The 25,094-nt window shown below is 42.9% G+C and overlaps 3 protein-coding genes across 3 annotated transcripts; 1 reads left to right on the top strand and 2 right to left on the bottom strand.

Moving 5' to 3' along the window:
• Positions 1-1,660: 1,660 nt before the first annotated feature.
• si:dkey-237j10.2 (uncharacterized protein LOC568721 homolog) lies at positions 1,661-3,235 on the bottom strand. The gene is made up of 2 exons (XM_037076097.1): positions 2,962-3,235; positions 1,661-2,803 (listed from the first exon to the last, which is right to left on the bottom strand). Exons 1-2 carry the CDS (start codon positions 3,122-3,124, stop codon positions 2,124-2,126), a joined length of 843 nt encoding a protein of 280 aa, XP_036931992.1. The 5' UTR covers positions 3,125-3,235; the 3' UTR covers positions 1,661-2,123.
• Positions 3,236-6,562: 3,327 nt separating this feature from the next.
• On the bottom strand, positions 6,563-19,723 carry sh3bgrl (SH3 domain binding glutamate-rich protein like). The gene is made up of 4 exons (XM_037077093.1): positions 19,407-19,723; positions 11,016-11,201; positions 7,815-7,895; positions 6,563-7,434 (listed from the first exon to the last, which is right to left on the bottom strand). The coding sequence occupies exons 1-4, from the start codon at positions 19,449-19,451 to the stop codon at positions 7,399-7,401; spliced, it is 348 nt and encodes a 115-aa protein (XP_036932988.1). The 5' UTR covers positions 19,452-19,723; the 3' UTR covers positions 6,563-7,398.
• A 652-nt stretch (positions 19,724-20,375) lies between these two features.
• hmgn7 (high mobility group nucleosomal binding domain 7) lies at positions 20,376-24,064 on the top strand. The gene is made up of 6 exons (XM_037077095.1): positions 20,376-20,826; positions 21,772-21,804; positions 21,994-22,023; positions 22,729-22,776; positions 22,870-22,989; positions 23,087-24,064. The coding sequence occupies exons 1-6, from the start codon at positions 20,812-20,814 to the stop codon at positions 23,132-23,134; spliced, it is 294 nt and encodes a 97-aa protein (XP_036932990.1). The 5' UTR covers positions 20,376-20,811; the 3' UTR covers positions 23,135-24,064.
• Positions 24,065-25,094: the final 1,030 nt, after the last annotated feature.

Raw genomic sequence — 25,094 nt, 5'->3', positions numbered from 1 at the left:
ATGGGATGTGAAAGTATTTATTCTCCTTTCTTTTTTAAAAATCTGTTGCTGTTTTGGAATATTTCTTTTTTTTTCTTTTTTTTTTTACATGTTGTTGTCGAGTCCAAGAGAGCAGATGGAACCTGAGTTTGTCTTTGTCTCAAATCTGTATTTATTGTATTTATATTCAATGGAGACTGTTTCAGCAAGATTCAATCGTTACAAGATTAGCCAATGAGCAGCAGGCGATCCAAATCGCTGTGTTAATGTGCATGTTAATGGGTCACTACAACCTTCACTGTGATTCCGTGAGCCCGGCTGTGACGGTTTGTCCTTCACGGGTTAATCAGCCAAATGCAGCGTAAATCTTCAGGCTGCTGCTCCGTCAGATCAGGCTGGACCTCAGTGTGGTGTGCAGGTGCTCGCTGCGATGGCTCTGTACCCCGCCAAAGAGATGACATGGCGGAAAGTCTTACAGCCTGCCAGGCTGTGATGCACAGCCCATCATTACCTCATTAAAGCAGCATGGTCATGCTTTAGTTGGATATTTTAGCAGGAATGATTTAAAAACTCAAATAGACACCCTTAACAGGGCTCTGGTCCTTCACAGGTTTTGACAAGTGATGTGAGGTATGAAGCTATCAAAACCCCTGACTCACATATCTGGCCTGTAAACTCCCCGCTGAAAGGCCTGGTAGTAATCACGGGATTCATGGTATTTCCATACATTAAAGGAACCACAATAATACTGAATTAACACCTCTGTACACACATGCTGAGCACTCATCCTGATCTGGAAATCAAAGCATCAAGATTAACTTTATCATTTGTTAACCTATTCAAGTGGTTGAAGGCGACCCTATACCAACCTCATTCTGGCCCTTAGATCATTTTGTTAGTTCTGTCTGATGCTAAGCACAAAAATGTGCACATTTTCCTGTTCTTTTGTATACATAATGTTCCTCTTTCGATTGTGGAAACTAATAAACAAAGCAGAAGCAGAACAAAAAAACAAACAACGAAAACTTGCAGTGACGTTTAAACATTGAACTTTGCAGGTTGGACAAAGGAAATGTAGTCTGGCCCTTTGGCACTTAACTTTTATTCAAAAGTGGCCCTTCTAAAAAAACTAGTTGATTGAACTGAACTATTTTGTTAAAGGAAATGAAAATTAGCTTGGAAGTGAAGTCATGCTACAGTCTCACATTGAGATACTTTGGTGGTGTGGTAACACTTCAAACATTATCTATAATCTGCACTCCACCTCAAGTTTCCTCTAGTCTTTATGTTTCCAAAACTGTACACATCACCCCGTATAGAAACACCATCAAAGAGAACAAAATAAATGCATCCTAAAAAATGCCATTAAATTGCACTCGGACAGTGTCCACATAATGTTGTTATGTACTTGTGTTACATTCCTCCGATTCGTCTTGAAGTGCCATGTCATAATGATCTCATATTAAAGTTATCAAGCAAATCATACGATTTACCAACCAAACCATTAAGAATGATCATGTATTTCTCTAAACATCAAGAAAACTGTCAGTTCACATAAAACCATGCAGAGGATCTCGTCTGCTGCCGAAAACCTAAACTACACACAACACTTTCCAGCATATAAAAACATCAGATATCAAATAAAATCAACTTTAAAACAAAAATAATGAATCATCACATATTTGTTGATTCAAATCCAAATCCTCCTTTAATGATTTCTTTATTTCACTTCATTTAAAGCAGATGGTATAATACACTACTGTGTACATCTCTAATTACAAGACAATGTCAGTGTGCAGTATGAGCTTACACTAGTTCACAGTTTGCTTTGCTATAATAAATACCTCAAACACACACACACCCAGGTATATACGGTCAATAAAATAAAATCTCACGTATGTCAGGTGTTGTCAGGAGGTGTTGTACTAAAATCTAACAGCAGGTGGCACCTGAGAGCAGGTAAATATGAGGCATCATTCCCTCAAATAAGTAAACAAAGACATTGTGAAAATATATGAAATGCATGCACTAATCCACTGGCCGGTCTCTTTGTCCTGGTTTCCATGTCACAGTTGCATGTTCCTGTGACTGAACTAGTTGAGCATCACATGTAACACTTCTGCAGGATGTACGCATGATTGCATTCACTGCGTATGAGCCTTGTCAGCCTCTGAGATCCTCAGCACAGGGGAGCTGAAGTTGGATGAGCAGGGAGCAAAGTTCTGCGTGTTCAGATAACTAATCTTCTTGCTGCTGTCCCCTCCCGATCCCTCTTCCAGACTGGCCTCCAGCGAGTCCGGTCCCTGCAGCTGGCTGCTGGGCTGCGGCGGAGGCACCAGGCCGTGCAGCAGGCTGTTCCCCAGGTGGGAGTTACATCGAGCCAAGTTGTCAGTCAGATGCTGCATGTACACCTCCTCCAGCTGTTTGTCCAGCAGTCCGTTCAGCACCGAGTTAGACATCGGCTCCAGCCCTGACCCGGGCAGATCCAAGCTGATGTTCACACTGGCCCCCATCGCCAGATAACCCTGATCTGGTATCGATGTGAGGGGCTGACCTTGTGTGTGTGGGTCCTGTTGGGCTAGCTGATAGGACAGTTCGGAGACAAAATCATGCTGGCCGATGTTGGCTCTCAGTTGGTTGTGTGTGTCGGCCACCTGCAGGTCTGGGTACTGCTCCAGGAGGCTACAATCGTTTAAGCACGCTGTTAAGTCAGGGTGCAAGGTGAGGACAGGTGGACACCCGGGGATTGAGAGGCCTACAGGACCATGAGGCGTCACTTTTAGCCCCTTGAATTGGTTGTGATCAAGTTCTTCCTGGTTTGGACCTGATCAGAGAACATTAACTGACATTAAAAGTTGCTTTTTAGAAGAAGAAGGCTTTAGTAAAAGGGAAGATGTTGAGATGTTAGTACATGAAGTACATTAAGTACAAAATTAAACATGTGACTGCATCAGACCGTAGAGACATTTTAAGGCTGTGTACCTGCTTCAGCTGACTGTAGATCTATGGAGTCTGCGTCAGAGAGAGAAGACTTATACGGATCCCTGCAATGAGTGTGCGTCTGCGACCTCTTAGGCGTGGAAGCTGAGGCAAACTTTCTCTCCTCTCTGTAGCGCAGCACTCTGAGAAAACCTTCAGCCAACATGGCTCACGACGACTGTCCTCTTCTTCTCTGCCTCTCCTTACAACACTTTGCTTCTTACGATTGTCAGTCTGAAGGGCAAATGGCACAGTGTGTAACTGTGAAGTTCTACTGGCCTGTTTCACTTCTGCAACAGAGAAGTGGCCCCTCCGCCCTCACCACATACTTCCTTTATTAGTGTGTACTGAAAATCACAGTGGAGAGAAAAGAGAACAGTAAAGATACACGCATGCTGTGAAAAGTCACAATGGTGCACTGAGGGACAGAAGTACTCCGATACTTTACTGAAGTGAAAATAACAATACAAACTTTCAAGAAAGACTGTTAAACAAAAAACAAGAATTATAATCACTAACAACAGTTGAACAACAAAGTGCTTAACGTTTTCACTGAAAATAATGAATATAGACACCAAGACACTTGTTTTTATGACAGTTTTTCATTACTTACTGTACCAATATATTTTTATTCATTTACAACTTCAATACAGTTACCCTCGATAAATCCTTGCTGATTGTTGCCTTTTTTCACTCTGAATTCAAAGATAATTTCTATAGTTTAGTGAGGATATAGCTGGAGAGAACTTGCATAGAACTTGTAAATGAATACTTACTGGATTAAATATCCAAAGTAAAATTAAAGAAGAATCATCAGCAAAATGTATTGAAAGTATCAAAAGTAAAACAATGGAAATTTCTGGGTGACATGAGGGTGACATTAAAGTAAGAGGCCAAAAACAAACTATTCATGGTTGTTTCACAGAAACTACCAGAAATGTTTCCGTCGCACGAGCACAAGTGTTGTTGAAAATGTTAAAAAATGAAAATGTTAAAAAATGAAAATGGCTGACTGACACGCACTGCTTCAGTAGATTGTTCTATTAAGATGGTGTTGAATTTGTAAATGTGATGAATGTGGATGACTGCTGATGACATTATGTGTTTTAAGCTGAGTATTGTCATATTGCCAGCACTATAATAGGCTATAGGCTAAGCCCTTTTGTAATTTTACCTCGCTGTAATTACCTTCTCTGACTTCGTACCGATCCCACCACCACATCGCCTTAAATCTCATACAGTGTGTTGAAGACCAGACATCCCCAACACTTTTCAACATGAAGTGACAGCCTTGATAACAAGTCACAGCGCTGAAACATATCGTTTGTACAGTTTTACCTTGAAACAAAAGGGAATGTTCGGAACAAGGAGGATGAATTCAAGCATTACAATCATGTGATTCTGAGACAATGACAGCGGCCTATGATTTTATTATAAGCGTCATTACTGTAAGGTTATTGATCCATTAATGTCATTACATTACCAACTTTTTATCGCAATATTCCAAAATATTATTATACTATCAACAGAAAATTTTGCCTCATTAATATCTTTAAATGTTTTTCCATGCTTTCAACCTGTTGTGTAAATTTCAGCCTAATATTACATGTATACCTATTGTTAATACCTAGTTAATATCTCTTAACTGTCAAACTAGTTCCATCATTCAGGCTGAAATGCAAAGTGCTACTGTCTAAGTATGTATTATTGTATATAGAAAAGCGGCTCCTGTGAGGGATATATTATGATGTATTCCATTCTAGGATTGTTTACACCAATGCATGATTATGTACGTAGCATTTCACAGTTGTAGGCTGGTTAAAGTGCAAGTTCACCCAAAAGATGAAAATGTCAGTCATCATCTATTCACCCGTATGCAGATAGAAAGCACAGGGAAGTTCTGCAATCCACAAGGTGCTGCAGCATTCTCTTAAATAACTGAATTAGATGGAAAAAATTCTAAAACATTAAAAAGCAACCAAAAAAACATAAAATGGCTCTGCGTAGCTACAAGGTCTCTGGAAGCTACAAGATCACAAATTCATTTGAGAAAGACTTTATTTAGACCCTCAGTGTTTGGCCGAGCTTTCGCACCCACTCCAGACTGGGTGAGCACTAAAACATTTACTTTAGCAGCTACGGTGAATATCTCAGCTTAAACAAAGGTGTAAATAACATATTTTCATTTGTTTGGGACACTGCTGCAACTTGCTGTGAAGCTCCAGAAAAGTTTCAGGGGCCAAAGCATGTAGGTGAGTGGATAATGACTGAATTTTCGTTGGGGGGGAACTTATTCTTTGTACAGTTAGGTAGGTGTTAGTGGTTCCCATCTCAGGGGTCAGCCCCTCTCCGACGGCCCAAAAGATAAATGTGAGGGGTCACAGTATAGTACAAGGTAAGAGAAGAACTACAAAAGTATGCACAGCTTTGGTTTTGTGGAATATTGGATTAACTTGTGTATGTAACAGTTTTAAATAGATCTGTCTTAGAAGTTTAGAGAAGAATTTACCCCTTGGAGCTGCAGGGAACTCAAAGAGATCTTAAATAAATTATTCAGAGAGTCAAGAGTCAAGTTGGTTTTTTTTAAGAAGTTGGAGAAGTCATGCACACATCCACAAAACCGCCATGATATAGGTGCTGGATGGAAAAAAACAATATAATCACAAAACAAGGAGGATCCACACACTGAAATCACAGCTCCAGTCCCTACTAAGTGTTACCTTATAATAATCATCTTCACTATCTCTCTCATACAGACGTGGCACTGTCCGCCATGGTGTCAATACTGAAGAAGCCAGAGAAGTTTAAGTAATCATGTGCAAATCCAAAAAGCCTCAGCTGGAACCACCACGTTCCAGAGCAGCTGTTCTCCTCTGTGACTGTGAGACTTTTCGATTCCTCCTCCGATACCCCCACTAAGTTTTATTCTTATCGCTCATGTTTAATCATCTATTTATATAACGTTTGTTTCTTGTGAGTAGCACAAAGGGGCTACAACAATGATTTAGTTACACAATCTTGTGTTGCATAATTATATTTGAACTGAATCTCCGATACAAAAGGACATGTTTGTGATGTGTTCAGTTCAGTTTCACTTGGTTTAGATAAACAGTCCCATAACAATATAAAATGACAAAAAGAATACTTGATTTAAAATCTTTATCTGAAAAGGTAGCAGTTACTAAAGCTGCCAGATAAATGAAGAGATGTAAGAATAACAATACTTGTCTCTGCATTGTGGTTATAAATATACCTTAAAACTGTGAGAGTAAATGTTTCCAGTCATCATTGAGGGGCACTTTTAGCAGTTGGGTAATTTGTATTAAAATTTGTCACTGACTTGTGACAAGTGACGACTTCTTCAAAACTGCGTCAGTCTCTTTCACAATGTTTATATTGCTAAAACTATCAAATCCCCCACTTCATATTTGGATGCCATGAAATCGCACAAAGTCCAACCATGCTCCCTGAAACATAAGTCATATTCTGTAAACTTAACTCATTTATTATGCATAAAAAAAGTATGTCATAAGAAGGCAAAACTTGTTCAAAATATGTCTGTGTCTTCATTGGAACTTCAAAACCATCAAGGACAACTTGTGAGTCAGGCTTGCGGTCTGATTCTTTATTTTTATTTTAGGGAAGGCATCAACTTATGTAAGACAGGGATCACCAACACAATGTGAAACAGGACGCTTATAGCGAAACGAAACCAACTCCCCTAAAAGAACAAAAACAACAAAAAAACCCAACTAAATCTCACATCCCTCTATGTTTGCAGATTTGTAATTTTGGCATGTTTTATCATTTTTTTAAACACATATCATCTTGTAGAAAAAAATTTGCTGTTAAAACAGCATTAAGACAATATAACGAAAATACAAACATCAAGAATGGGATTGTAATAAGTACGTTTTACAGAAGGTGCAGCAGTTTTGGCGATGACATGACTGGCAGGAGCACAACATTTGACTCAATGTTCTCGGGATTCAACAGTCGAGTTCTATAAGTGATGATTATGACGATGTGGGTGACGTTCTGTTAGCCAAGTGATGAATCTGTGTTACGATTTGCAACAGAGCATACATTTTCTTGTGTCTGATGATGTCAGGAAGCTACACGTCCATGCTAAAGGATTGATTGACATGTCATTAGGCCAATAGGCTTAGCAGGCTGAGGTTAATAGGAGGGAGCAGAGCTGCTTGTAGATACCCATAATTCTCTGCTTTAGCACCTCCCTTCACTACAGCTGACAAGGCACAGCTGAACACAGATTAGTTATAATTAAAAAATACTGAGAAAAAAAAAAAACATACACATATTTATAAGCTGAGTGAAATGTTGCTTTTTCGTTCTCCTGGATCAGTTCCAGGTCAGTCTGGGTCCAGGTGTGGGTTTAAGACTAGGCCTGAGGTCACAGGTAGAAAAGGTGTGAAGCTGCTACTGCTGTGCTTTCTTCAATAGAGCTTCGGCCTCCTGGAGAGAGACGGGGGGGAGAATGGAGGAGAAGAGAGAGAGCATGTTGTATTAAAATGGAGGATATTGGTTTTTATATCCTCTGCCACCACACAGAGGAAAACCCCTCTGTTTCTATGGTAACTGGCACACCTCCCTGCGCTTCCTGCTGTGGCAGAGGGGAGGCGCCAGTGTGCAGCAGGGTGAGGAAAGAAGGACGAAGGATATCATGAACAGATGTATTATGTAACACGTGTGTTTTCTGTATGGAAATCACACTGCGAGGATAAATATATTTTTAGGCATGTGAGCTGCTGTTACAGGAAGTATGGTTAAGCTGTAGGAATGCCGTTCAAAGAGCGGACAGATAACAGTGTGTGTGTTTGTGTTCCAAAGCTTACCTTGGAGCCTGGGGGAGCGGTCAGACCCAGAAATGCATAAACAGCATTCTCCTCTCTGGCATCGAAGAAGGCCTCATAGTTCTAGAGACAGACACAAGGGGAACTTTAGAAGCAGATAGATCGGAGGATGAGCTCGTATAAACCTGAACCGGGGAACCATAATGTGAAACAGGCTCTGGATCAGAGCCTGAGGGAGACAGTCTGGGTGGCAACGCCACATGGAGAACAGACGAGGTTGTGTTATTTGTCCAGGGTCAGGCTAGTCAATCTGATGGGCGGGTATTGTAACCCAGAGTAAACAAGCTAACACATTCATCCATTTACTGCAGTCTGTCTCTCATTCTTGTTCCCTCACTCTTTCTTGTTCCTTTGTTTTCCCCGAATTCTCTCCCAAACACACACACATACCAGTGCACGCACACAAACAGCTGCAAGTATCCTGGGAAATGCTCCTCTCTTTGTCTTTGTGACATTCAATACAGCCCATCCTGCATGTGCAACTTCACCTCCAGCCATCCATTAGCTGCACAGCATGACAGTTCAGTGCACCCAGGCTGAAGGTCTTTCTAATGGGAGTAAATTAGCAACTGCGAACACAGGGCAGAAGGCTAGGGCACACGGTGGAGTATACGTGAGTCGGGCCGAGTCAGGATATAAGAAATATGGCGACTCCTCCCTTCTGACAAGTGTGTGAATAGCAGCCTAAAAAACTGATTCATTCAAACTGTTTGCATCTGTGACTCGTAACTCCGCACATGACATGTTGGGATGTACAATTATTGACTTTCAGGTGAGAGTGAGATGAGAAGAACAACACCAGTCTTATACATGCCTGTTAAACATTAAGCCAGAGCAAGGGGATGGTTAAATTAAAGCTAGGGTTGGTAAATTATTCTACAAGCATGTTTTGTTATATATGTAGAAAATCTTGTGACATCTTGACACAGCTTGGCTGCTGCAGGCTTCTAATAATCCCATCCAATCATCTTTTTCGGCCTGGGTGTAAAGATTGGACCTGCCACCTGTCTATCAACATACGTACCTGTCTGCCTCCACGCACGCTGCCCTTTGCACTCTGCACCTAATGTGTATGACCAGAGTCTTCCCACAGGAATAGGCGGATGTATTGCTAAAGCTATCAGTGAGTTACTGGCACATGAATGGCCAAAGTGCAGCCAAAACTTCCCAATGCTAGCCTGAAAGGGATTGAGTACTAACAAAAGCCATGGTCATTATGATATTGAGTTATATTGTTAGGCATTTTCTTACATGTGAGTGAGACATCAGGTAGTTGGGTATGGTTAGCGATGACCAGGTTAAGCCTGATGTTCAGCAACCAACCTCCTTCAGAGGCTAACGTTAGCACCGGGCATACACCTCCAGCAGTAAGACACAACTGTCCCCCTGAGTAACCATTTTGGACTGAGGTATGTCCGTGTCAGCTTATCTGGGTTGTGTTTATTTGCTTTTGGCATTCCTGCATTTAACAGAGTTGTTTGTTTATGTATTTCTCCCATCTAAAAAAAAGCTTTGCGAGCATGTTGAACGCAGCAAACTAGCCACTAACACGTCTCCTAGCAGGAGGACAAACACGCTCCTAGCAGGAGGACAGTCTGCGTCAGACAGTGCACATTAATGTATTTTGAAAGAGTCTCAGGTGGGCCTTTTTGGTCGAATAATAATTTTTGGCTTGCTCTTGCTGGTTTCCCCAATCTTACACAGCTTTAAGCTAAGCTAACCACAAAGTTCAGCACAAAGACTGAGAGCAGGAGGAAACAGCTAGCCTGGCTCTGTCCAAAGGCGAAACAAAAATCTGCTTACTAGCAACTCTAAACCTCACAAATTCAACACTTCATATCAAGGTTTGTGGACAGATTTAACATCCATCCATCCATTGTCTGTAATAGCTTATCCTTTTCCAGGTCACGGGGGGGAGGGGTCTGGAGCTGATCCCAGCTGACATTGGGCGAGCGGCTGGGTACACCCTGGGTAAGTCACCAGTTCATCACAGGGCTGACATATAGGGGACAAACACTCATTTCACGCTCACGTTCACACATGTCCTTCTGGGTGGAGCCCGACTAGCTGTTTCCCTCAGGTTACATTGTTTATGCTAAGCTAAACTAGCCAGCTTCAGGCTCCAGTTTCATGTTTAACAGACAGATAAAGGAGTGATATTGGTCTCCTCATTTAACTCTCTTTCCTCAAATGTTTTAAGGGACCCCTACATAGCAATTTGTGGCATTTTTACATATATTAATCAGTATTTTATCGACCATATGTGAGTGAATCATAATATGATGTGAGAAATGAGACCTGTCATGTCTCTCTGTTGCCTGTACAAGCCTATATGTGATTTATTTAAGCAGTTAAATGCTGCTGGACTGTGGGTTTCAGTGTGAAGGACTCACAACAGTTCAAAGGATGCAACTTTATGGACATTTTCGAGCGCCTCGTCTCAGTGACTCTCTCTGCGCTCTCTCAAGGTTGCTCACATAAACTAAGCTTAGAGAAGTTCCAAAGAGCCCCTTTAACCCTCAAGGATACATTTCTGCTATGAAAAAAAAAACAAAAAACAAAACTTATATTTTAGGCCAGTATTAGGCATATTGAAATTATAAACGTCAGGTATCTTTTTTTTCTACTTGGGGCAGCAGAACAGGTTAATATTGATATATTCTCACTGTGTTGCTTAAATCCAGCAGATCACTAGCAATATATATTTGCACTCTATTTTATAAATTCAATATTTGCTCTTTTTTGCTCTGTTTACGTCTCCATCAACTTCTGAAGGATATATCTGTCTCTTTAAGTACTAAATACTCCACTGTGTTCACCGGCTAGTTATTAACTTAATCTGTCTACACTCTCTGCTGACATATACAATGACAGTCATGAGACTGAAGCAAAACAGCAAAGTTGTTGGCCATAAAACCTAAACAATGGTCTCAAAGACACTGAAATGGCAGCACATCTGAGGAGTTTGTCACTGCTAGTGATACCTTTCACATTTAGCATTTTAAGTTGATCTGTTGTTAGTAGAACCATGTTGATTAGAGCAGCTTTAAACATATTTAACGTTAGTCTGAACCTCACCTAGCATGATTTTCTGTCTACTGAGGACATGGAGCTTGATGCCCTCAAAGATTACTACAGATACGTGCCAGTAATTCAAAGCATCTGTGTGCATGCGAGCCTCACCCCACAATATTTGCTTTCGTTAAATATCTGTGGGGGGAGAGGGTTCCCCGTGGCCGGCCTGGACTCCTCCGGAACGTTCTCCCTCATCCACTTCCTGTTGGCCTCGTTGGCCGCGATGTCACACTCCTCGAATTCGATCTTATTGGCCGCCAGGAAGCCCATCACATCCTGCTGCTGCTTTTTAATCTGTGTGCGGAGGGGGACAGAGGGGAAGTTGTCAGTTAGACATGTGTTAACTTCAGCCTCACGAGGAAACATAAGGGCCTCGGTTCACCATACTGTCATCAGTCTGCTGCTGTGAGTTATTACACTACAGCCATCGCTGGCTGCTCTGTTACTAAGTTACCACTCGTCGTTTTTACACAAGTCAATGAAGTGATAGAAGAGTCTTGAAGAGGGTGAACTCAGGCAAGGCCAAGTGAGGACGGATTGTGTTCTATCTGCATGAAAAACATCAGATAGTGAGGAAGATGGCAACTCCCAAGACCGGATATTTCACTCTGTTTATAGTACAACCATTTCAAAACCTACACTTAACATGTTGCATTCTTTTAATCTGACATTTGTATACAAGAATAAGAACAAAGAACAGACTGTGTTGGCAATACCCATGAGAGTCGCTGTCTCGCTATCCGGGTTTTCCATGCAAAAGTGATTATTTTTGAAAGGCACCTTATTTTTACTAAAAGGCTGCTCTGTTGCGTTGGCAGAAAAAAAAAAAAAATTAACACTTGTCTCATTTGTGAGACATGACAACATAATACATCCTGCTCTCATTTCAACTGAATGAATTCACACAACCACCTCAAGAGGAAATGAAAGTGTCTACAGAATGACGTGGTTACATTGTGTATAGGCTCTCACTGTTTTCAGAATACATCATTAGATCTAAGTTCATCTGTGACACACAGCAAGAGAATAAGAGCGACAGAAAACACAGAAATATGCAGATATGTTGTTCCTGCTTCTGCCTCTATCTATATGGATGTGTGTGTGTGTGTGTGTGTGTGTGTGTGTGTGTGTGTGTGTGTGTGATTAAGAGTAGAACACTGCGGTCCAATGAGGTCTCGGTGGGTGTGTGTAAGAGGCAGGATGGCCCTACAAGGCCAGACGGAAACAAGAGCTCCTCCGGGACTCAAGAGGAGGTAACTGGTCAAACACGAGCCAAATAAGGCCTGCTGCAAGGAGACACTCACACACACACACACACATATACACCCTCAGCTGCACACACACACACACACACACACACACACACACACACACACACACACCTAAAATCCAACTGAGCCAACTTCATTGTAAAACAGTTCTGTGGAGGGTTATCAATGTATTGTCTTCCTGTCAGTCCAGACACCTCCATGTGAGGCCTCCTCCCTGCTTTACGGCATGTCGACGAGGCAGGTGGATTACTGAGCAGCCATCTGCGGGAACAACACGGGGGCATGGAAATGTGGGAGCAGACATTGCTGGCAGATAAGACTCGAAACCGTTTGAATCATTTAATGTCAGTTGCACTCCCCGAGGCCAAAGTCCTAAAAACCAGCTCTTTGCCCACCTGCTCTGGGACGAAAGCGACACAGTGGAAACACCATGAGCTCAGACTCACTTTGACTCACTCTGTCTGTAAACACAGACAATCCTCTGTCTGCCTCCTCCACCTCCCTTTTCACTTACATTAGCACAGTGCACGCTAAGCTAGTGCTATTACCCAAAACGACACTAGACCAACTCTATCCCAAATTGAGAAAATGGCAAGTTAAACACAATGATCCACTTTCTCCTCTTTCCTCTAGTCATTTGCTGCACTCACTGGCCAATCTCCCAGCAAGCCTGCATTGTACTGTTGCCAAGCAAAATTAATTTGTAGGGCTAACTGGCCACATGCCATCTGCCCCTGACTCTAATTGCACAGTGACAGTTCCAAGCTTTGCCTCTTTTTAGCCATTTGCATGGTTCCCTGGCGCTTTGAGTGGATCTCCTAGCGATTTTAATGAGGAAAAAAATGGACTGTCCCCAGATTTGGGTGTGGTAATAAACAGCTACTCTTATCTTGTTGCCCTGTATTATTCGCACCTTATCTATTTCTCTGGAATGCCAGAAAATGACTCCTCAGTACAAGAATGATGAGAGAGTGAGCTGAGATGAGCCAGTGTCAGACTGGCATGCAGTCAGAGGGCTGAACATGTAGGGCTTATGTTTTGACCTAAACTGCCTTGGTATGCAAATATACACTGAAGCTAAGGCCAACAACATACAAAAGCAGGAGAGACAGTCTCTGTGTTGTTTGCTTTTAAGTAGACGTGGATCAGGTAGCAACTCGTGGCTGGTTTTCCCTATGCTAGCTACATTGCTCTGAGGAAGGCAATACTGGCCAGTCATTCCATCACATAACTAGATCGTTATGAAATTTTTGAGAGACATTCATGGTCCCCAGAGAAGACACCCTTTGATTTTGGTGATACCTTATTATTTCTGTGTTTCCACCTGCAGGTTTTCGAATTCCAGAGAAATATTTCCTTGATGGGACAGATCCAAGTTTAATGCAGACATTCAGAGTTCCCAGATGATACACCTTCACAAATTTAGTGGCTTTTCTTCTGGAGCCATATGGCATGACATAGGGCATTTTAGGTGAAATTACTTGACAGTGGATGGATTGCCTGGAAATTTGGTTTAAACATTAAATTCCACCTCAGGATGAAGTGTAACAACTTTGGTGACTAACTGCTCTGGCGCCTCAATCAAATTTGTGTTGTCCAATAGCACCACAGCTCCGTCCTCACATTACTGTGGTCATGACTGCCAGATTTTATGTAATAAATTAGGATTATTTGGTAAACTGTCTCTCACATAAAAGTTTATAAACTGATAAAATGTTCCCTTCTGGTTTAGGTACACTGACACAAAGACCGCACGAAACAAACACTGATCAGTTTGTTTACTGTACACTGGCACTACACTTATGCGTTAGCACATTATGCAGACAGTCCAAGTACACACCCATACACACACCCAACTCTAGTAATCATTATATGATTCAGTGTGACCACAAAGGTGAGGAAGGCTGAAATTACTGCATTTAGTTTTACATGCAAAAATACGAGTGGTCACCAGCACACCGAAAGTTTCTGACGATCAAATTGCTGAAAATAAAAATTAATGGAGGAATGGATCTAAGGTTTATCAGGCGTGTTGTAGTGAAACATGTCTGTTGTTTCACGGATTCTTATTTTGACTCCACATAACAAAAGTGCAGATCTGGAGAAAAATCTGCTAAATACACCATCACATCATATCCATATCATCATCACCATCATCATCATCACCATCATCATCATCACCGGCAGCAGCAGCAGCATGTGAGAGCTGTGGCTGGGCAATGACATCAGATACAGATTGATCAACCCCTTAAAAGTAGAGAACTCTTCCAACAGCTGCCGGACAATGGCAGACATTGACTGGGTGCACTGTATCACAACACAGGCTTGGATCAATGTGGGTCAGACTGATTCAATCAGCTGTGTTGACTGGGGACTCGGGGCAGGGGTCAATTCAATCAGGTGAAAAGGAAAAGAAGCCTAAACTGAATATGTCAAAACTGCTTAGATTAGACCAAATGACCTTCATAATGGCTTAGGAGTCCCAACATTTGGAAGCAGGAAACTCCACAGTCTGGACTACAGGAAACATGAATCAACTCCTGCTCGGCATGTTTGGGGGAAATAAAGGTTTTGTGTTGATTAGATCAAGTCTGATTTGTGCTGAAAACTCTTGCTATCTGGAAATTCAGCAGCCACAGTAGCCTCCACCCAATCCTGAGCTGTCGGTATTACAGCATTGTTACAAAACAGCCAAAAAAAAACAAACCCAACCTGTTATGCAAAGTGAGTCACTGTCACAGCTGTCCAACTGAAGCCTGACCCATAGACCCTAATGTCAAACCTACAGCGAAAGAAGAGCAGTTAATATGAAGAGGTAAGAAGAGAACTTGGACGTGATCTTTGCTGTACACAATGAGTATTCCCAAGTGATTACGACTCAGTACATTTATTGTGGCAATGAGGAAATTGTACAATAGCATGCCTGTGGTGCATAAAGGGAAATGAGGCAGTAAAAGTGCAGTGGTGCCGGTGCCAACGTTTCAGCTCTAGTTTTCCTTTTGGTTTTTACGTTACAATGATACATGTGGACCAGCTACAGGTGTGTTATGTGTGTATTTGCATGAGTGTATTTAAAATAAAAAAATCCTAGTTTGGTAGTCAAATCTTGCCCCTGTGTTACCCGAGCAAAAAAAATTGTTATTTTTATGACACAGTTCAGGAGAACGCAGGTTTGTAGTGTGACCTCATCCTTACAAAGACTTTGACTGTAACACTAGAAGTCCCTGGAGAATTCACCATGAACCACAACGCCGTTTCTTCAGGTGACTCAAACACTCTGCTTGTCATTACTGGGTGGAAACACAATGATGTCAGCTCTCAGACAGGACCAGCACAGGTCAGGGGTCAAGGGGAGTGGGGGGGGGGGGACCATAACACACACCAGCTGTAGCAGAGAGCAAACCTGAAACACTTTTTTTTAAACTAAATGGGTTCATTTTTCATGTCAGACAGTTGTTTATCATAAGTGAGACAGTGTGTGGCCTTTTTTAGGCTTTACAGAAGTAACACTTAATCCAAGACTTTCACATTGGAAGTATAAGCAAAGCAGCAACAGCAGCTGAACATTCGCCAGCATTCACCTTGTTGACTGCTGTCGGCCTATCAACAAGTAAGATGACACTCAATGATAGTACTGGCTAGTGCCATCTCTGATCAATTTGTCAAATTACATAAGAACTGAAAAATTCTTCTCATAGAACACACACACACACACAGCAGCCACTTCCCTTCAACTCCATGCCCAGGGTTGGAAGCTTGAATGCTGGGATCATGTTTCAGCACCATGTTCAATGTTGTGAGTTGTATATAGGTAATAAATCTGACAAATCATTATCACTTCACCCTATCCCGGTCCATTAGCAACTGAAAAGATGGAGATTCTGGAGGGACGTCGGGCTGTATTTCAAGGTAAAACATCAAACTTGATAACCCATTAGCTACTGTTAGACAACAGCCAACGTTAGCATTCAACCCCTTCCTGCTAACTTTAATGTTTGATTACATCCAGAGCATTTTCACTTAATATATGATCAAATTTTAGTATTAATTTATGCCTTTGCTACTTCATTGTGTTACACTATCAAATAGTCACATTAGCTAAGAAGTGGTTCAATGCTAACAGTAGCTGCAGCTAATGGGTTATTTTCAAAAATGCTGTTTTACCTGGAAATATGGCCTGATGTCCCTGTAGCTTTTCACTATCCATCGTCTCTTCTGTTGCAGATCATTCAGGAAACATTTAATAGATAAGAATTTGTCACATTCTTTACATTTATAGGAACTGCCAACTGGAACACACCGTGGGCACATTGTGAGAGGAAAATGGCCGCTGTGTGAATATGGTCTAATTAGTAGGCAGTTGTAAAGCTGGTTGAAAAATCCTTTAGATAAAGTTAGTTTTGAAAAAAGATCTTGTATAATAAAGTCTGTTTCATGATGTATGACTGAATTTGAATTCTTTCAAAAGATGGTGTAATAAAGGCCTGAATGACTTTAAAACTTTATTTTTCATCATGAAGAGTTCTTTGCTTCACGGGCAAAAGGAATAAATAATAATGACAACAAAACATTGGTATAATCACTCACTATTGGCTGAATGCCATTTCAAACACTGTGTCATATAGGCCCACAATTTGAAAATCTGTGCATCCTTGCTTGTAAGTATATCCTTGTTTGTGCGAAACAAGGGCTGATGGGCACACACCCAATCTGATCTATTGACCACTCAGGCAGGCGGGAACAGTCGTGTTGATACAATCCCCTCAGTTCTACATGGTCACTGATTTCTGCACAACACTTCCATCTAACTGACATTTGTGCATCATTACACATCTTTTGTCAATCAGCTGGGGTTGTTTAATGATATAGATTGAAGTTAAGTCCTTAAGACTTTAAGGTTCTTGAGATGTTTACCAGCCTTGATGCTACAACTTCCAGCTGTTATATGGATCAGATTCTTCTTCTTCTGCATTTTTAATTTGCTCTAACATTGAACAGATTCCTTTAATAAAGTACATCTGCTGAATATAGTAGCTTGTCAAGCACTGAATCTGATACATCTCTCTGACTAGTTTTACACCACTTCTTTCACTGGCCTGCAATTATTCCCTCAGTGGAGCGAAAGCTTTAAAGTATTGTTTGTGAAAACTCCTACTTGTCTCCCAGTTCGGGATGTTGCTCCATTCACACACTGAACTAGATTGGAGTGATTAATGGAGCAGCAGACAGACCGCTGGTATGTGGAATGCAATCACATTGTTTTGTCACTGATGCAATCGAACTGCAAGCTTGGCCAGGGCGGTTTCGACCACAGTTTGTCAACGGTAAAGACACACATGACAGAGAGAGGATTTTAACATGAAGTACTCTATAAATCAGACACGGAGTGAGAGCTGTGATCTCTGTTGTGTGATGGCACATCCCATTTCAAAATGCAGCCAAAGAAAAGAGAGCGGATCAAGAAACAACAAATGTGATGTGCTTATTCCACTTAACTTTAGTCCGAAATGCTGTTGTTCTGCACTAAACAAGATGCAATATTGATATGATAACACAAGTCTGAGTGTGTCTATGCAGCTGAGAAGACATAAGAATTGAAATTACTTCAAGCAGGCCTTAGTACAGACAGATCAATGCGAGGTAATGCATTTTCCCGGACAGGCCCCAGCACAGTAATGGCATCCCTGGCTCTAAACTCCGGCCGCTCTGACTTTAAGACGCCTCCCGTCCAGCACGACTGGTGCTGAGCTTTTGCAAGTGTCATTTACCATGAGGGCAATAAAGTCAGTCAGAGCTGCCCGACCGAAAAGAGACTATTCGCTTGATCACTTCCTGCGTGTGTGCATGAGCCGTGAAAACAAGCTGCTCAATGAGAATACATCATCCCGGAAGGTTATCTAAAACTCCTGCAGTGACAAGGCACTTTTATTACAACCGCACTAACATGAGCCGTTTAAAAAAGGTGCACTATGTCATTTTAGGGAGGAAATTTTAATCTTCACTGAGTGATTATTTCATATACTTTAATGAAGAAACTGAGCATAAAAAGGAAAACAGTTTCATACAGTTTTACATTGTTTATATGCGGCGGACCCTGCCACCATTCTAGCATCAGTGTTCTGGGACCTTATTTTCCTCTGAGCGCAGCTTGTTTGTTCAGTTATGGACAAGATCAATAGTCCTGAGATTGTATCATTACCTCATTAATATTGTAAATATTAAAATTCTTGGTATGAATTTCTTCACAAAAACTACATAGTACACTTTCTGACTACTACTTCTGTGCATTCTTATAGAGTACCTTCAAAATAAACATGTTACTGACCATCTTGACCCTCTGTCCTGCACGTTTTAGACGTTCCCCTGCTCCAACACACGTGATCCATATAAATGGCTCATTATCAGGCTTGAGCAGCACTCGATAACGAGCCAATCATTTGAATCAGGTGTGTTGGAGCAGGGGAACAGCGATATCTCCCTGTAACGCTGAACGCCACCGATGGCTGAAAAGTTTGTTGTACTTGATTGCGAGAATAACGCGTTCTGGCCAGAGTTCAGGTAGGAAATGTGTGTGCTCCTCCAAATCCAGACCCCCAACAAGTCCTAAACAGAGCCTAAGTGTTCCTGGGCTGCAGCTGCAGGTCTAGAAAGGGGCCCCGGAGAATTGCATCACCATCATTCCTCTCTCCACTCTGGAAGAAAGCTGGGAAAGATTGGAAGCTGAAGGTCCACCAGGCTGCGGGACAGTGAAGGCAACACTTGAGACTTTTCACTGGAGCGAGTCAGATCCCTCTCACAGACTGTGCAGCAAACCATTCCGGCATTAGGTGACAGAATAGGTGCATTTATTGATTCTGCTGCATACTGTCTTGTTTTCAGCTACACAAACGCTAAATTGTCACATCAGGAAGCGCTGACAAACCACAGCTCTGCGAGATGTGTACCCAGCCTCAAACTTCCTCTCTGCCTCATTCTCTGTCACAAAGTTAAGGGAAGGCAGAGAGAGGAGGAGACACTGAGGGACCCCATCTGGCCCCAAAGTCTTGAGGAGGACAGAGCAGCGTATTTACTGATGAGTCACAGCACTCCTGACTGAGGGATGACAGCCTGGACATCACTTAAGAGAGTTCAATAAAAGTTCAGCTGCCTCTCTACTGCATGCTGCACACAGATCCAGCTTAAAAGGTCACATATAATACAGACGCGGTAGCATTGTTTTATCTCTTACCGAAGTGGATCCGGAGGACGATGCTATGTACACTTTGATAACCATGATTTAAAAAAAAAATCCCTGATGCTGAGTCCGGCGAGCAGCTGTCTGTCTGTCTGTCTGTCGGTCGGTTGGATGGATGATTTGTTGCTCTGGTCTTCCGGCTCCTGTGCAGACACCTTGCTCGGCAGACAGTTGACGGAGAACAACAACAACAACAAACTTGCCCCGGCTGAAATGCTGTGTGTCTGTGTGAAGGCAGCGCAGACTATCTGCGCAAATGCTCCAGTTCTCAGCACTGGATGGAGCTTTGCATTCCTCCTCCGCCTCTACTCTGCCTCTCCGCCCCTTCTAGTCCCTCACTCTCTCTCTCTCTCTTTCTCTCTTACACACACACACACGCACGCGCGCACACTCAGACACGTACACGCACAGAGAGGCTATAGGCCTATCAGGGCGGCAAGACAGCAGGGTTATATTGTCTGAATATTTCAGCATCGACCCCATTGTCTGCGAGCCAGACGCGGGGCCATTGTTCTTTGACACTGTGGCTGTGCCCGGCTGCAGGTGGTCCTCTGAATGCACGTGTGGTAACATAAATATAAGGAGTCAATAAGAATTTTAAAAAAGAAAAAAAAAAAATCTGCTGTGATTTTTGAACACTTACAGAGAGCTTTTTTAGCGTGTGTGTGTGTATGCGTGTGAAACAGCTCCGCCACAGTATTAAACGGGCTCTGTGGGCCCCCTGCAGGCGTCTGGGGCAAGACGACGCCAGGCTTTTCGCCCTGAAACGAATTTAGGAAAGCCGACTGACAAACAAAAAAAAAAAAAAAAAAAGTGTCGGAGAGGAGTGGGCGCCATGTTGGACTCAAACACGAAGTGAATTTGTGGTGACATTTTCTCCTCGCTGGTCGCTGCAGATGTGAGCCCCATTGGCTTTAAAAGGCGAGCCAGCGAGGATGCATGGCTTTCCACCGGGGCATGGAGCCCGCCGCCGGGGCCTGCACAGCGGCGCGCTCAGGCTGACGGCGCGGCCTCCTCCTCCTCCTCCTCCTCTCCTCCTTTGCTGTGATTAAACACACTCATACGAGGGCAATATGTCCTCGAATGCAACCCCTTTTCATTCCTGCGAGGCTTCCTCCCATCTCTTCCCTGCAAGAAGCCATTCGCGCAGACCCCAGATCATCACCGGCTCCAAAATTCCAAGTGTTCTGCAGCTCCGAATGGCGTCACCTGATTGGCCGAGAGCCTATCAATCATGCCTTTGGCCGCACCCCTCCCCCCATTCAACCACTCGCCTCTCTGTTCCAGTGTGTTTACTACACTGCCGAGCATAAGGGAGACACTCGTCTTCACATGCACTGAACCCGCTAAGAAAAACAGTTTTTAGTTGTATTTGTAAGAAAACCTCCAAGAGATCAACATGCCCAAGAGAAAGGTACGTATTTTCAAAATAACAAAAATACTTTGAGGGGGAAATCAGCTATTAATGCAATGCAAACGATTGGAAGACATCCCTCTGAGACATTACTTAATTATAACGCAGTATATATCCGTTATTTTTCGCCGTGAATTTTTGCCTATTTTCTAGATATAATGTACATTTTTTATGTGTTAGAATGAATATTTTCCCGCTTGGACACGGCCTATAAAACGCGTTTTGCTCCGTGAGCCGCTGTCCTTTGGAGAGTCAGAAGTCTCTCTCGGTGTCCATGCAGTTAAAGCACAAGCAGCAGCCATGCTTTGCAGCTCTTGTCCACCTTCGTCGCCGACCTACCGAGAACAAACGCTTCACTTATCGCCATTTCGCCACCGAACCGGCCGAAAACGGCACCAGAAAATTCCACAGTGCCTTTACTTTGCATTTTGGCCGCAAAAGCAGACATTCCCCGACGCGTTTCGATAAAATTGTATATTTTCTCTCTTTGTTCATAGTCCCAAATGGCTGCGATGTCGCGGCTCCGCCGCCGGGTGGCGCGCGAGAGCCGCAGCAGGTCCCTCCCCCTTCTCCAAGACTCCCGCGCCAGCTTTCAAATCTGAGCTTCATGCATTGAATGAGAGAAAGAGATGGGGGAGTGAAAGGGGAAAGTAGGGCCCGGGCCCTCAAAATATGGCTCCACATGCCCACATGGCTCAGCTCTCACAGCCCAGTACTGAACTCATGCACTGCCCCGACATTTCTGGGCCATGAGCCTTTAAAATGACCTGTATTTGAAATAAATTTTAGTTTTCACATGAAACAAAAAAGTTTTTTCAGCAGGTCTATTACTGTTCATAATATGGGCCTGAGGCATTTAGCAACTGTTTCCTGTTATTATAAACTCTCAAAAATGTTATAATGAATATTTTTCTGTTTTTAACTTGTTGTTTTTGTGTTTCTCAGTCACAAGGAACAGACGGCGGGGACAGGGAGGAGGTAAGAGTCGGCGTGCTGCCAAACACCCCAAACATTCAATCGCAAGTACATTTTAATCAGTATTTTTGCAATAATGCAGCTCATTATCAGGAGGAACGTACTCAAGTGTTTAATGTCAAAGTTGTGTTTCCTGAATAACGTCCCAATCGAAATGAAAGCCCTGTGATAACAGTCTCTCTTCTGTTTCAGCCTCAGAGGAGATCAGCCCGGTTATCGGCGGTAAGAAGACACACATACAAACACAACCAGCTCATTTACATCAACACATACAGTTAAAGAAAACACACAAAACAAGGCAGAAGGCTTAAAAGTTGCAAAAAACTTGTTACTGACTTAATAAAGCAACATTTTGCTTTCAGGGAAGCAAACATGGCTAGAAAAGTAGGATATCTTTATGTAAAATGCCTAAATTTCATTCCTAGCCTTTAAAAAACACAGTTTTTACGTTATTAAGCATGAGGTTCACTTTAGATTCCTCAAATAGGGAATCAGGTAGTAATTAAGTTGACAGAAATATCTTTAATCTAATTTAATGCCTTATTAAAGTAAAAAAATCTGATTTAGAAAGGTTTCTCATGAATAGAAAGTGCAGGGCTGGTAAAGTGCGTGCTGAATACCAACAGTGGGCATAATAGAGAACTATTAGTGTCGACTAGTATCTTAATATTGTCTAAATTCCTTAATTAACCTATTAGGACACAGTCATTGATATTGTTAAAAACCTTTAGATAATGTCTGTCAGAAGAAGTTCTCTTGCAGGGAACGTAGCAGCTTTGATCCTGGTTGCCAGTTTAGAAAGTGTCTTACAGGAGCCAAAGTCTGGTCGTACCTTCAGATAACCAATAAATGTATCAAAGTAGCAAAGAAAGTAGTGTTGTACTTGTACGTAGTGGTTACTTGATCCTTTCCCCGTTGTCTTCGCAGAGACCAGCTCCGCCCAAGCCGGAACCAAAGGCCAAGAAGGCAGCAAAGGTAAGAGACGAGCCCGCATCACAAAGCAGAGGACGCAGGTCGTGTGTGAGTGTTCGGCCTCCCGTTGACGGCCTGTTCTGTCTTCCCCTGCAGAAAGAAAAGGCTGTGAACGACAAGAAGGAGGACAAGAAGACCAAGAAGGCGAAGGAGAACGCAGAGGCAGAGGCAAACGAGGAAAACCACTCTGAGAACGGAGAGGCCAAGACCAACGAGGTGGGTAGACGTTAAAAAAAAACCCAACAGCTCCCGACCACAGGACACGTGAACCGGCTGCAGCGTTTTGACCTTGCTCGTCTGCTTTGTCCCACAGGTGGAGGCAGCCCCCGAGGAGGCCAAGGAGGAGGCAAAGTCCGAGTAGCACCACTGCCCAAGCTTCCTCCTCCTCCTCTACAATCCCTCCCTCCCTGAACCCCCCCCAGCCAGCCAGCCAGCCCCCCCAAGTCTCTCACATGGTTTCCCTCCAAGGCGTATTGTTAACAGAGGAATATTTTTATCAATGATTTTATAAGTATCCGTACAGATTTTTAGCACAAAAAGCAAAGCTGATTATGGAGCGCCTTGCAGATTTGCAGTGGTCATATCAAGTGTCTGCAAGCAAGATGAACACACTAAAATCTTTTTTAAATGGCATTTCATGATTGTTGAAGGCTTGTGTGGTGTAGTAAGTGCGTCCCTGCCGGATTGGCTATGTTGTGAGTTGTGTATTCCTGTGTTTTTCCTCCCTTCCCCCCCCATCCCCCCTCCCACCCCACCCCCCAACCAACCACCCCCACCCTGCCCGCCTCACCCTTCTCCCCTCTCTTCTTCCTCCACAGAATAGACCTTCCTCTCTCCCCCCCCTTACAGTTCAGCCTTTATCCATGTTTTATTAACGGTTCAGCCATGTTAATGTGGGTGATTCTTTTAGACCTCTAAATGTGCAGTGAGTTCCCTTTTGCTTCTGTCTCTTGTTTTTTTTTTTTTTTTTTTTCATTGAAATCGTGTTTTAAACAAACAAACAAAAAAAAAAGCGTGTTAAAAGTGTGTTGTCCACATAAGAAAGAGGAAGACGAACATGTGAAACATTCCGGGAACAGCGATTGCCTCCGACCTGTCTCTTCTTAGACGACCCTGCGTGTAAAAACAGCTCCTGCTCCATCCACGCTGTCATGTCGGCTTTTCTAAACACTCTGGTTTTTTTAAAACAATTAAATTTGGAAACCTTCTTCTGACAAATGCAGGTGTCTGGTCCCTCTCTTATGTTCTGAAATTCTCTTAATAAAAAGAAGTCCTGGGAATTTTCCTCGAATCGATGTCTCCAGTTTGTTTCTTTGAGGCGTGGAAGTCGAAGCCTCCACGTCAACGCCACAATAGCAGAGAAGAAAAGGTGTTTTTCTTTCAGCTTTGTAGTTTGCATCCACCTAGAGCATAATCAACTAGTACCAATGTATCACCTGGAAACAGGAGAAGCTATATTGTAGCCTGTTCTCAATCAAGTTGTAGCCTTTATTACCAACCACGCGAGAGCTTTCTTCTGTTTGTCTGTACAGGCAGATATGAAATCAGGCCTGTAGTGCACACTTGACATTCATTTAAACATGCAGATGCAAGACGACGGGATACAGACGGATGCCGCGATCCTCCGACTAAATGAAACATGCCTGTGAAGTAATATCACTAGATGAATCCAGCGTGTCCTATGAGACCGCTGCTGCAGGATACAGATTGCAAACACTGGCAGTCCATCCTACTTATTAGTTCTCTCCCAATTAAACAGTGGGAGTTTGTTGATCTGAGCGCGCTGTAGGTTTGCTGAGGACTGTAATGGACGTGATGAATCCCACAGATCTGTTGCTGCAGAGTCAGAGGGTGGGCCACAGTTAGGACACTTGTTGGGGAGTATTTTCTTCCTTCTTCATTTTCTCAGAGTGATTCACAGTTGTTGTGAATCACTGAAGCACTGAAGTAAAGGGCACGACACCAAGCGACTCAAGGCCTCCGCTGAAGCCCGTGCCCTTCATCTTCCTTGTCTTGCATCCGTCACGGGACAGAGGAGAGGGGTTATAGAGCTCAGTGTGTATCTGAAGGAGCGGGCAGCCTTCTCCCCACCCCTCCATCTTCACTCCCCTTCAGGCATCACACACTCCGATTTAACTCTCCATGAACTCGAGCGCGAGCGGCGTGACCCACATTCACCTCACCCCTCGAATGAAATATCACTGATTTATTTAGCAACGTCACATAAAGAAGGCTCCATGTTTAGTTTATAAATATACAGAGTTGCTGCGTGCATCCACTGGAGAGGATGCATGTAGTCTGCTGAGCAAATACAATATACC

The sequence above is a fragment of the Acanthopagrus latus genome, chromosome 18 (genome assembly GCF_904848185.1).
Source record: "Acanthopagrus latus isolate v.2019 chromosome 18, fAcaLat1.1, whole genome shotgun sequence".
Lineage (NCBI taxonomy): Eukaryota > Metazoa > Chordata > Actinopteri > Spariformes > Sparidae > Acanthopagrus > Acanthopagrus latus.
Note: the sequence above shows the minus strand (reverse complement) of the source record. Positions and strands in the feature narration are given on the sequence as shown.